Source organism: Pyxicephalus adspersus, chromosome 5, assembly GCF_032062135.1.
Source record: "Pyxicephalus adspersus chromosome 5, UCB_Pads_2.0, whole genome shotgun sequence".
Classification (NCBI taxonomy): Eukaryota; Metazoa; Chordata; class Amphibia; order Anura; family Pyxicephalidae; genus Pyxicephalus; species Pyxicephalus adspersus.
Window position 1 is genome coordinate 723,930 of NC_092862.1, and position 14,286 is coordinate 738,215.

General features: G+C 40.2%; 1 protein-coding gene and 1 long non-coding RNA gene across 2 annotated transcripts in view; both read left to right on the forward strand.

The window, feature by feature from the left end:
* LOC140331860 (NACHT, LRR and PYD domains-containing protein 3-like) overlaps positions 1 to 14,286 on the forward strand; it is a 45,026-nt gene that overhangs the window by 15,916 nt on the left and 14,824 nt on the right. Inside the window, exons 11-12 of the mRNA XM_072413194.1 lie at positions 1,183 to 1,347; positions 6,797 to 6,924. Coding sequence (XP_072269295.1) covers positions 1,183 to 1,347; positions 6,797 to 6,924 — 293 coding nt within the window. The remainder of the gene's footprint in view (positions 1 to 1,182; positions 1,348 to 6,796; positions 6,925 to 14,286) is intronic.
* LOC140330403 (uncharacterized) lies at positions 9,111 to 13,640 on the forward strand. Its single transcript, XR_011920738.1, has 3 exons — positions 9,111 to 9,175; positions 9,958 to 10,045; positions 13,566 to 13,640. It is a non-coding gene; the product is annotated as an uncharacterized lncRNA (long non-coding RNA).

A 14,286-nucleotide genomic window follows, 5' to 3' on the forward strand; every position in this document is an offset into this window, starting at 1 on the left:
ATCCACGCTGGCTCTCTCTTCAGCCTGGGATCCACGCTGGCTCTCTCTTCAGCCTGGGATCCACGCTGGCTCTCTCTTCAGCCTGGGATCCACGCTGGCTCTCTCTTCAGCCTGGGATCCACCCTGGCTCTCTGAATCACTTCACGTTCATACAATTACACAGACCTGTATCTGCTCAGCACTGTGAAGATAACACTAACAAAGGGGTTAGATATATCCAGTCCCAATTAGAACACAGAAGACATACATGGGCATCAATAATCCCCCTAGAAGAATATGGCACACTTGTCTGTTAGTTTCTTCCTCTGCTCTGGGAGATCCAGTAAAGTCCACCTGCAGCAAGCATTTCTATATAGGAGGCCATGTGCTCTAATTCTGACATTACTTCCTGGAATCCTCCTTATATATCACTCATAGTCCTCCAGTCTGGCGTTTCTCAGCCAGCTAGCACAGACAGGAAATGCTATCTATACCTGAACTCTATGATAACAGGTAATTAACATTTACAAGTATACAATAGCAGGAAACAATCCTGGAGAGTGACATCTAGTGGCCACATTGCTCCAGATTAATAATATTGCTTTGGTAGACTGTGAAACAGCTTAGTACAGTGGTCGCCAACCTTTTCGGACCAGTGGATCACTCAATTTCCCGGCTATGAACCGTGCATCACTTAAAGCGGAAGTAACTTCCCCTTTAGTGATGTCATGATACCAGAAACTGCCGACCCTCCCATCACAAATCAAAGAGTGATGGCAAAATGGGCGGGTTGTGTCCAGAGTCACAACCCGCCCACTTCCGAGCCTGGGATCTGTACAGGAGGCATCGTCCGTGGCTCAGGCCGGTACGTCCCCCCCAGCCAGAGCCACAGACCACCAAAATGTTCTCATCGACCACGGGTTGTTGACCGCTGGACTAGTACACCATTAACAGGAGCTACACTATGCTCCCTATGCGTACAGAGCTCTTACTGGCAAAAATTACCAGAATATCAGAATAAAATTACCCCATCCAATCATTAGCATACACAAGGAGATTATAGCACAATACGAGTCATGTCATGTATTCTGTGATCGTCCTGTGTATGGTGAGGATATCATCATCTACTCCATTGTAACATTATCCTTATAAATTTATATTACTGGAGTTTTCTTCTGGTAACATTCTTCTCTTCTTCTACAGTTTGAATAATAATCACCTAACAGACAGTTCCTGCCCGGACCTGGCATCTGGAATAAGAAATAACCAGACACTGAGGACACTAATCCTGTCCTGGAATAATCTGAGGGGTCCTCATTTCAGGGATCTGATGGAAGCTGTGACAACAAGCCGGATAGAGAAATTACAGTGAGTAACAGGACTGAGTGAGATAATAATATTCTGGAACAATATCCTAAATATAGAAATATAATAATTCCATAATGTATTCATATCAGATCTCCTTTCTGACTATAAATTGCCAATCCCAGACTGGTATCTTATTCCTGGATCTGATCGCACTCTTCTCAGACATAAATTAATCTTTTTCTGAGACATTATTTAATTCTTATATTCCATTTAGTCTGGTATGTAGTAAAATAGATGAATCAGTGGTCATACACACTGCGATCAGTGCCAAATACAAACATTCTATGAAATGACAGGACCATCACTATTCAGTGGTGGGTGATCTCTACATTATTGTGAATCTATTAGATATTAGTGATCTCACACATCAGCTATTTATACACATTATTTACTATCTTTCACTATTCAGCTTTTTAGAAATAGCAACATTCCTTCATCTACTACTAAAATAGCTTATAGTTTACTACTCTCACTAATATAAAACTGTAGATGACCCTCAAGGCTCTGTTTTAAATTCCTTCCTTGACCACATAAACTCACACTGATCCCTCCGTGAGCTCCTTCATCTCCCCAGAACAATGGAGATCAGTTAACTATAAAATTGGCAGAACTACAGAATTATAAAATCCAGAATTCAGATTTTTTCTTTTTAATAAAAGGTTTATTATGCCAATTCACAAGAAGTGTCCTTTGTCACTGTACTGATTTCTGTCCCCCGGAGGACAGGCAGATTATTGTAACCATGTGGCATTGAATGATTTTTCCCCATGTGAGTGATATTTAAAACTTGGAAAGATCAGAAAAGCTAAAACTTTGTCGGAATTGACTAGAACTATCCAACCACCTCTACTCCAGGCATGAGTAAATGTCTTGTGTTTTGGTATCTCCGGTAAAACAAGGTTAACCTAGACTTCACAGAATGCCACAGCGCCATTGACAGGACAGGATCTCCCTGTCATAGTAAAGCAAACATATGGTAAGTGTGCTTATACCTGCCCCTAGATGGAAGATAACATTGGGTTGTGTACAAACAGTAACCAAACAACCTAAATAAAAGGTATCAAATATAAATAAAAGAGTACTCCACTAAATGGTAAAAGAAATCTGTTCACTTCAAAAATCTACACAAGACAGGAAAATCTAGCAAAAAGAAGATATCTGAGATAAATCTGAGTAAAGAAGATTCAAAAATAGCAAATAGGAGTGATCTTAGGGCTGTGTTCCTAAATTCTTCTTCAATTTATCTGAAATTCATGGACAGATGTCCTAATAAAACAGTGACTCATTCTGCCACCTAGTGGCAAGAGGAGACCTCCCACCATCCTGGTTCCATAGGTGATTGGGTGAGCAGGAAGTGACCTCCCACCATCCTGGTTCCATAGGTGACTGGGGTAGCAGGATGTGCCCTCCCACCATCCTGGTTCCATAGGTGATTGGGTGAGCAGGAAGTGACCTCCCACCATCCTGGTTCCATAGGTGACTGGGGTAGCAGGAGAGGTCCCACCATCCTGGTTCCATAGGTGACTGGGGTAGCAGGAGAGGTCCTCCCACCATCCTGGTTCCATAGGTGATTGGGTGAGCAGGAAGTGACCTCCTACCATCCCTGGGTACATTGGAGTTTAGGTGAGATATTATTTGCTTGCAGATGGTTATTGTATTGCGTCAGATCTGTTTATATACTAATGTATTCCATACAATTCTGTGTGCTCCCATAAAATAAGCACTATTGTTATTTTGCTTCTTATTCCCCTTCATTACCTAGCAAAGTGAAATATTGTCTATCAGTATGTTTATTACCATCTCTTTGTAAGTTATTTTCATGAACCGTTCCACACTTTGAAATAATAAACATGGGAAGTTGGTCTTCAGAGTACTAGGCTATCATATTGCAGAACTCCAATACAGTATGTAATAGTATATGTGTGTATAGCTGCATTGTACTTCTAGAGCCTGTGTCCTTTGTATTTCTGCTGCTAATTTATTTGAGACTGCACCTTGTGTGTGGTTGTTTGGCAGTCCAGTCTGTGGACAAATTGCCGGTGGTGGAAGCATTGTGTGTATATGTAGGCAGTGAGTGAGGTAATAGGGCTCATCCATCTGACAGGATAGCGTGAGGAGTCTTAGAAGTTTGGGGAAATTACCCAGCAGCCACACAGCCCCTGAATGACATCAGATTATATGTAAGACTGGTATCTGCCTGTGTGTGCACCCAGCTAGATTCTGAGAGTCTCCCTCTAGTGGCATTTGACATTGCAGGCTGAGATCCTTGTCCTATAGTAGTGTGTTACTGTACCATGTGAGTTGGTTTCTTGTCCACCTTCCAACCAATCAAAAGTAGCTCTTTTTTGGGGGGGGGGGGGTTAATGAGATGACCCACTCCAAACAGTCTATAGCGCTAAACCTGTAGGATTCGGGGAGATATAAAGCCTTGCTATGGGGAATAGTGGATTTGTTAATGGGTTTGTCAGTCACATTTTTTTTTTATCCTAACTATGTAACTATTAGCACTATTATAGCTGTGGCTATTTTTCATATTTTGTACTTTTCCCAAAGAGGACCTGAACTCATAATTTTTACTTTACATAAAAGAGTAGACAACCCTAATATATAAGGTACCTTCCGCTACCCCCATCTTGCTAACTCCTGACCCTGAGACAACATTCTTACCAAACTGATTGGTTAGACTGTTAGTGCAGCTGAGTGTGAATGGAGGAAATCTGGCCTAAGTGCTGACTTCATGGACTACAAACTTTAACACTGCACTCGCTGTGCCAAGCACAATTATTTCTCTGCAGTCATTTCTCTCAAGCTTCCAACCCTTGCAATTCCCTCCAATTCCCTGCGATTGAACACTGCTATGGGAACATCAGCACCATGCGGCACAGGTCGCTGATTCCATATCACCGTACTCCCACTTGTGTTTCTTGTAATGATTCTTTTCCATTCCCAGCACACAAATAACAATCATTATGATGATTTCTGGGCTCTCCCCATACCATAGGTACACCAAATTTCACACTTTTCAGTTTTCCATTTTTCTAGTGACCTAGACACTCTACACAAGTTCTGTATACCATATGGGGGGCCCAATACTTATTTTGGTCCCCCGGTTTAATACCAAAATATGCAAGATATATGCTTGTTTCACTAATTCTGTAATGTTTGTTCTGTTTGTGCTGAGAATATTCACCACAAATGTAGCAAAATACATTAGAGTTATTTAAACAACTTCTTCTTGAAGATCTTATATTTCTGTAAAAAAAAAAAAGAAAATGAATAAAAAGGCAAATGAAAGTTTCATAAAAATATTGCTACACTTAATATATAAAATGCAAAACATCGGTGTAAATAAAGATTGATAATAATATGCTGTGTAACATTTGTTAGTAAAATCGTCTATTCCGATTCCCGTATCACAAGAACTAGAGCCGATCCAATGTAACTGATGTCATTTCTGTATTCAGCAGACCTGAAATACACTAAATATATTAAAAAAATCCTTGGCAAGTGATTTTTTTTATCCTGTTTATTAATAATAATAATAATAATAATTATATTAATAAATGAAAAAAAAGAAAAAAGGTACAGCACCTCCTTTTTCTGTCTTGATGGCCACAGTGATCAAGGCAGAATGGGAGCGCAGGGCATCCTGGGATACCTACTTCATGCATTCGGGGGGCTCTTCAGGCACGCGCAGAAGGAGTCCTTTCTTTAATGGGAGAAAAAAAAAATTGCCGATTTCACGCCTGCGCAGTGCAAGACCGGGTAACGTATGAAGAAGAACCTGGAAGAAAAGTGAAGCATATAACTCCGGACCCAAAGGAAGAAACCTTCAAAGGATCTGCAGGATTATAGGTAAGTATGTTTTTTTTTTTTTGTATTTTAAGTATACCATATGCTGCTTTGTAATGATTAGAAATGTCTCACAGTCACATAGAGAGGCCCATAGCATTAAAATAAAAGGCGCAGGGCCTACATGACAGGGTGCGAGATATAGCCCAGGGAGGGTAAGGGTTAATAAGAACAGAAAATGGTTAGGGAGTGGTAGAAATGGTGATTGGTTGAGAGGTGGAAGGAGAGTGTGGCATAAACCCCCGAAACAAGGGGGTTCGGATTGGTTAGGACGGTTGGGGTCTTGGAAGGCAAGGGTCTTGTTCAGTGGAAAAGTGGAAAATTTTGGCATGTGGGATCCTCGTTGGTGGGGTCCCTCTTTAAATAATTGAAGGTTCTGGCTCCTGAAGTGGTGCTGGGCGGCTGGGGTCCCAAGGTTTAGATGTTGGTGGAATGAAAAATCCTGATGGGGTGCGGACTTTGCCTTTTGAGACCTGCAGCCTGGTTGTTTAGGTTCAAAACAGGGGGGTTGAGGCTTCATTTTATAAGATAAAGGATATTGTTGTTTAATGTTAAATGGGGTTATAGTGTTAGGTATTTATGTTATGTGAATGTATGCTTGATGTCATAAACATGTTTTTGTTATTTCTGTTTGTTATTTTTATTTGGAATGGCTGTTTCTTAACCCCCTAACCGCTAAGCCCGTAATTTCTCGCACTAAATATTTTTGCTCTTTTGGATAACCCCGTATTTTTTCGCCTACACTAAAATCCCCACTTACCTGGTCCCGCTGTGCTAATCCAGCGTCGGTTCCGTGTTCCAGCGTCGGGTCCATGTTCTGGAAATGGACAGTATTGTACAAAATTCCCAACATTTGAAACAGTTGTATTAAACTATACCACACTTACACCCAAGCCTGGTAAAGATTGTACTTTGGTTTCTTTATATAGCCCATCTTACTCCTTTATAGTGATTATAAAATTCTTGCTAAGATCTTGGCTAATAGATTACAAACCTTTCAAATGTGCATTCCATTGTGGGCATCCATACAGCCATAGCGGCCATGGTTTACACCCTACATCACCCTCCTCTAAATCTATGCCAAGAATATTATGTCCTATTTAGGATTTAATTTAACTAAAAATCCAATTTATAATAAATATCTTTTAAATATTTTACTAGATCAGTTAAAGAACCATTTCAATCTCGGACCAATCCAACCCTTTCCTGTTTGGGCAGGGTATCACACTTACTTGTAAGGTATAATTGTCCAGACATAGAAAAAATAAATGTTCCTAATTTAAGATATATCATGGATCTTAATTCTAAGTAAGGATCAGGATAAGTTAATTTTGTAAATCATGATGTTTCTCCTAGTGGTACTGTTAAGTACTTTTAAATTAAATTAAATGATTACCTGGTCACAGGGATATGTTCGATACCGATTGGGGCTGCCGCTGCAGCTTACAACTCAAAGTGGTAAAAGGAAGAAAGAGTGATCATGGATCTTTGCCAGTCTCTATATAATTATAAGAGTAATAAACAAACAAGTTTGTTACTAATTGATTGTTTAGTCTAAGGTTGAAATGTATTCAAAAAGTTTTTTACCTGGTCCTAGGGTGTTGCAGAGTGACAGAGACGAGCTGCAGCTGCTGCTCATGTCTGTAGTAATAACAGCACGCCGTGAGAGAGTTCCTGACCTGCCCTATAACCACGACGAGTGCGGTGTCATGGGGTTCCCTCAGTGTGATGACGCTCGGGGCTGGAAGGTGCCGGCTACGTCATGGAAAAGGCTCAGTCACTCCCTTCCTATGTGCATCATAGTTATGTCCAGGGGGGTGGTGCGAGTGATGCCCAGATCCCTCCCAATGTCACTCGTGTGAGTGACTGATCCACGGTGGGTGGACTGGAAAGAACATGACTCACCTATGGGGGGGCGGGAGAACTGGATATTTCCAGTTCAGCTCAAACTGCATCTGAACAAAAGTTCCGATTTTCCCGTCCCCATACGTCGATCAGTGGGAGGGGCCAGGTGTCACGGGGTGTGGAGGTAAGAGGAACACCTGAATGATAAGAGAAGGACAAGGAACTGGACCTCAAAGGCTAGGGAGAGGGAAACAGTCACCACCTACGGAAACCCTAAACCTAGCCCTGACTCCTGTGAGTATGAATAGACCCCGAAGGTGGGAATACTCATACACCAGAACCTAGGCCTTACTAGTCCTGAATTGCTTTAGTGATAGTGACAGGGTATGAGACTACTGGTTCCTTCCCAGATGAACGAACCAAAATACCAAGAGCAGTACAACTTATCTTCAATAGAAAATGGAGGAGCAGGAACTCAGGAGAGAACCACACACCAGCACTTCCACATCCAAGCAGAGAATATCAACCGCATGGCCTGAAGTGTGAGATCAGACTAAATAGAGGAGCAGTAATGACCACCAGGTGCAGCTTAGACCAGAGGTGAGCTCATCACCACCAACAACACGGAAACAAGTGAAAGCAAAGAGTCTGTCAGATACCCTCACATGCAGCCAGTCTCTCAGATCTTCTAATGTCAGTCACGGAAGGGAACGTAACGCTAGGGGAGTATGAGTGTGATTGACATGAATAGCATTGCCTAGTGAAAAGAAAAAATACGTAATAAAATACACATGAAGTAAAGAATATTATCTTTTTCAGCTTGTAATATCAGGTTTAGGAGTTGTGGGTACAATCTTTTGGCATAATTACACCTTTGTTATGCACTCCATATTAAACATATTTCTTAGCATATTACTCTATAGTTTAATATCTATATAGCCCATAGGTGAATAGATATCTGATAGAGTAGCATTTTCATAAGAGGGGTTTAGAAAAGCAAACAGATAAATTGATCAAAAGATTGTGATCAAAAACTATTCTTTCTCGATGTAACATTAGCATAAACATTGTAATGTGTTCTGTATATAGTGGTTGTAGTAATGCATCATCCTTAATATATTCTTTTCCAATTCTCATGTAGTTCCAGAAAAGGTTTCAAGCTAAAGGTTTCAAGCTAAAGTCTTCATTTAATCCTGGTGGATAATTAGCTTTTAGAAAAAAAATCCATTTGCTTTCTCATTGAAGTAGAATTTTATCATGGTTTTCTCCTCTAGAGAGTAATGTGTTCTAGAGCTAGGAATTATATATAGGTATGTGCCAACATGTAAACTGATTGCGTAAATGTGCTCAGAGATGCGTTGTCTAAACTTTCTCTTGGTTTTGTCTACATAATATCTTCCATATCTGCAAGTGAAGAGGTAGATGATGCCTTTTAAATCACAGTTAACGTGTTTGTCCATTCGGTAATACCAATGCTTGATTTTCATATACCCATTTACATCGTCTGCAATGTCCGCATTTGAAGGTTACCTTTTGGTCTACTTGTTTTCTCAAGTTTGGTGTCAGTGGGGTCATAATGATTGTGGATCCTGACTTTCTAAAAGTAATCTGTGGTTTATGTATGTGTGTTCTAATGTTAGGGTCTCCTAGGAGAACGTTGCAACGTGTTGAAAGGTTTTTTTGTACATTTCAGTGGTCATGATTGAAATGAGATATTATATGGACTTTGGTTTTTTGACTTGATGAATAAAGTCGTCTCTTTTCTATAGGCTTGCTTTGTGGTATGATTTTTTTCAATCGTTTTTTGCTCCAGGCTCTGTTTTGTAGCCTGGGAGTTAGTGTTTTGACTTTGTTTTTGAAGTCAATCTCAGATGCTCAATTTCTTTTTAACATGAGCATTTGACTGAACGGAATGCTTTGAGTAGAGTTTTGGGATGAGAACTGGGGGCATGTATCACAAACTCAGGGTCTGAAAAAAGTTTTTCCCATTCCCCCAGGTACAGGCACATTTAATATAAGTTGTTTGGTTATACTTGTTGTTTATTTGATTTTGTATTGTGTTTTCTAGGCTTGAGAAAAATAAGTTTTCAGATGAAGCCGTGAAATTCTTAAAAGAAGTAAAACCTGAAATGTAAGTTCATTGAATTGAATTTTGAATTGTGGGCAGAGACGATGTAGCGGTCACTACATGGGGTCTCCCATAAGAAGCAGGGACCCCATCCAGCACAATGGTGGCCGAAGACCTTCAGTGTCTCTGCACCAAATCCAGCAAGAAAAACAAATATAGCAATCACTCCAATCATTTTGTACCCAGTATTTCTAGGGAAGGTGCAGATGGGCAAGACAAATGTTTATTAGGATTCCTACCCGCAGCAAAAAATGGCAACACTTTAAAACTGTTAACATTAGTCCAGATACTACACTATGTGTAGAGTAGTGTGGGAATTAAGATGGGAAGATGTGGTACCTCCATATTGTTGCATAGGATAATTTATTTTAAAATATATTTTGGATGTAAAGGTCACAAAAAAGCCTTATGAAGCATAGCCAGGCTTATTAAACATAGAACACACATAAACAATATAAATATGTATAGATATGCGAATAACCCTGCACCTATTAGTATCTATTTCATTGTTATAAAAAAAATAGGGAGACAGTCATTATAAAAGCCTAACTATGAATTAGCAATCATTGCATAATCACAGCTTTTTGTATTGAAATAGAAGTGGATAGTATTCCTATAACTGTTTAAGAAGATAAATATCAGGAGTTGATAGCCATTGTGTATAATTTTTTCTCACGGTTAAAATGTGCGAGAGAACATCCTTATCTTGTATTATGATATAAATATATTATTATAAATAATTAATATAAAAATATTATTATTAAAATGTTTTTATGTCTTACAAGCCGAGTTCATGGAGGATCATATATGGCTGCGACATATGGTTATGCTGAACAGGAAGGGTATATGGTGAAGTCTGAACACTCTGCAGAGGTAAGTTTGTTTAATTGTCTAATTTAAATTGTGTTTCCAGGTGAAACATTTATATAAATTTCTAGTTGTAGATTTCCTACGAAGGCTGATTAGGAAGAGTGCTTTGACAGGATGGCCTCAGTGCAAGGGATGTGACCACATAGGGGAAGAAACCAGTCAGAGGTGCTGAGAGCACATGTTAAAAAGCACTAAGCGAGCATGCATCTTTGATCCAGCAACTTATGTATTGTTGCTGGAGAACAGACTGCAACCTGGGGAACAGCCAATGCCGCAACAACAAAAGCATTGGGGGTCTCTCAAAACATTGAATGTGGCTGGCTTGCCCTCTGCAATTACCCTTCTCTTCAGTTCCTTATTAAGTGGACCCAAGGACACCCCAATCGAGATTGAAAGAGATTCACATAGTGTTTGACCCAAAACAGGCAGATCCCGCACCCACCACATGATGTTGCATGCCGCCTTCACTCTTACCAAAGGAAGGATGTGATAATGCAGGTGGCAAGAACACAGGATGCCATCAATTTTCAGGAAGCAGAAGTATCAAAAATGTTTCCAGGAGCTCCCTGACACAACACACAGCGCTGTCACCTTTTCTGGAGCTGCTGAGAGCCCACAATACCTGACTGGCTATCAACACTACAAATACTAGATGACCCATAAAGATCACAGTGGTCTACCCAAAACAAAAAGGTGTCTGGCAAATGCACCTCCTCTGCACCTAAGGACCCCGGTTGAGACCTGAACCCAGCCTTTACTTCATTTTAGGTCTCCAGCACACAAGCACTATGCACCCTGATCCTAGAATGAAGTATTTAAAGATGAGGAGCGCAAAGTGTTGTTTCTCAAAGAATCCTATCTTAAATGTTAAATGGCTCAATGGTTGCACCAGCAACGTGCGTCTGGAAGAATTCTGTGAAGGACTCCTTATTCAGGGAGGAGACTTTGATTTCCCCCAAGACCCCCAGTTTGACTCCACTGGCAATTCCAGTTGAGTCCCCCTGAGTTCTGTTAGCCGGTTGATATCAATTCTGTACAACCACCAACTGCCAGATGTCTGACAAACGTTCCACCCCTCAGCAAGAGGCCACATCTTTTTCTCCAGGTCGGGCAGGCTTCAATAGGATTCAGTATTCCACTATAGGCAACATTTCACTAGTTCACCATTACCCTATTGTTCCTGCATGACATTAAGCCACCGAGGGGAGTGACCTTCCCATAGCCTGGGGGGCGCACAAACCTGTCATCAGGGGTTACTTATAAAGCATGGTTTCAGACAAAAAAGGGCTCACCAACAAGAAATAATAGACCTGTCAACCAGCAGCGGATCATATACAGTCTTTAAATTAAGACCTAGGCGAGGAAACTAATTTACAAACTAATTTGTAAACAATTGCAGCAGAATGTTGGCCAAGATCCCAAGAGGGCAGCGAGTGTATACTTCTGTCCCCTTTGTGACCAATACACAGGGAGTTAAGAACTTCCACAGCAGAGACATTGCGTCTGTTCAGCAGTTTCATGTGCAGATGATCAATATATCCGGAGCCCTGGATAATCAGTCTTAATGGCATTCAATAACATTTGACGGGGGACATTATGAATTTTTATCACAGTGATTTCTAAACCTAGGTACTGTCCCATACATTTTGATCAAGTGGGCTTCATGCCCAATAGGGAGGCGAGGGGTATTCTCTACCATCACAATTGACACATCCCTTTCAGTGTAAGAAAACTGCAGTCCGCTATTTGGGCACCCCTATACCAAAAGATGTAAGTATACAGTTTGAACGATCTTCCCTTACAATCTAAAATGTCCCCCGAATTGCAAAAGTGTAGCAAACAAACACTGTCTTGGTTTTTATACCTATTTTAGGCCACGCCTGTACATATCCTGAGTATACATTAAATCCATCAACCCTGTACCTGGGCTGTAGAATAGGCAAATCACTGCTCCACCATGAGAAGGAGGAAGGGGGCTTGGCATACCTAACATGGCTCTGTATCAGGCTGAATTGCACATGGTTCGGGTCCTGGATTGGTGTCTACATGCAGAGTGTAAACAACGGATATCGCTGGAACAGTCTTTCAGGGATATTCCACTTCAAGCCATTTCCTGGCTCCAGTACCTCTCAAACCAAAGCGGTAAACGGACCCTACTATTGGGCCTAGAGGCCCATATATCTCCAAAAATGTTTTCCTCGTTAGGATATGTCTCCAGCCCCATCTCCAGTGTATTCTATTTCGGCCAATCTGTCTTTCAGTCTAGGCCTGGAAGCCCCCAGTTTTATAGTTGGATACAGGCTGGTATGTTTCTAATTACCAGACAATGGGCATCTCTCAATGACCTCCCCTCTACAAGCCACCTCTTTATGTTGGATTTCTGGTGCTCCGTGCACCTTGCATAATTCTTTCTCACCAGGTTCCAGCTATGCTAGATCTCTCACTATATATGAAACAGTGTACATGTAATGTAGACACAGTCAGCTTTAGGTAAGCACTTTCAACTCTGTATGCTTTATTTTCTACCTATCTATGCTTCATATTTTTTGGCAATGTTCACTGTTAAGGGACTTTTTGACTAAGGTTAGGGATATCTCACAATGTTTCACGTTGACCCGACCTTTCTATTACACCTTAACCACATACCCATGAAAACACAGGAGACCAATTCACAGCCATGGATTTACTGGCTGGAAATTCTGTCCTCTCCAAATTACTAACAACACCCCAATCATTGATGTTTCTATATACACCCAGAAAGATAACAGGAGTTGGAGGTGTTATTGTAAAGGCAGTTTGTTTGCATTGACTTCTTTCTATACCAACTGTGTCTGGGTAAATTTGCATGGATACTGGTAAGACTGCTTTGATACACCTTTATAATGTTTTAATAATGAAATGCCTGAAACTGCTGCAAAATACTCTTACACAAGTGTTTGCAAGTGGCACAAAATCAAGTCTATGGAGGTAGCAAAGTGTCCCTTCATTCCAAAAAAAAGGTAGGTATGTTTCTAAATCTTTATAGGGATGTTTTTCACCTATTAGGAGTATTGAATAGTCTGTGAACTAAGGCCAATAGATAAGTCCAAGAACCTTCACATCACTAAATAAGAGGGGGCACAGAGACGCCATAGTGCCAATGCATTAGAAGCTGTTGTAGGGAAAGGGTAGGGGATGTATGGGGAAAGAAGGGAGTCATTTAAGTTTATCTTTATTGTCTTTATTCACATTGCTTTCTTGTGTTCACACGTCACACTGGCCAGTTTGCAGAGGCAGCCATCTTGGTTGACACTTTGCTTCCTCCTGCCAGAGCTCCCTTCTTCTCCAGTTCCTGCATGGGGACAAATATGCAATAAATTCTTACCAAGACCTTATACAAGGGGCCGATTCCTCGAGGTTGCAAGTGGCCCACAAATGTTCAGTGTTGTTCTTTGGTCTGCCTCTAAATGATCTGTTTAACAAATAAATACTTGTTTTAGTTACTTTATAGTCAGTGATATTTACTTTTTTTCCCTTCCACTAGTCTGATGAAGAGCCTTCTAATTTAGTTATACCAGTTGTAGACGGGAAAACGTACAGGTATAGTTTTGTTGCTTTAATTTATTCTAATTACGTTCCTATTAACAGACATTGCTGATTTACATAAAACATAATATATACAGTTCACTCCATGTTTTATTGTTCTGGAATGTGTCAAATCAATTATTATATTTCAGCCTAAATATACAGATACTGTATATACTCCAATATAAACTAATCAGGATATAAACTAAGGTACTTACTTTTACCTAAAAAAAAGGAAAACTACATTGACTAAAGTATAAACCTAGGATACAAAATACATCCATTACTTCTAACATGTAAAAGAGTAATCAACAAAAATTCCATTAAAATGCTTGTAAATAAATACATCCGTATTCATTTAAATATTCATTTGATATTGTAAAAAATTAAAGTTTTAAAAATTGGCTCCATTTATTTATTTTTCCCATTTTTAAAGATTAAAACATTTTGAATTGGTTATGAGGAGTCAATTGTATTTAAAGAGAAAGTAAACTAAAAGAAAACTTGCTTACCTTTACGCAGGCGCGATATCAACACTTTTTTCCCCTTTGAGATTGGGCATGAGCAGGGGAGGCTGCCAGGAGTCTTCTGGGATACATGACATGGATATCCCCTGGAAGCTCTGTGCTCCCATGCTGTCTGTGCTGCAAGAAAAAAGGCTTAACCCCCCATGCTGTCTC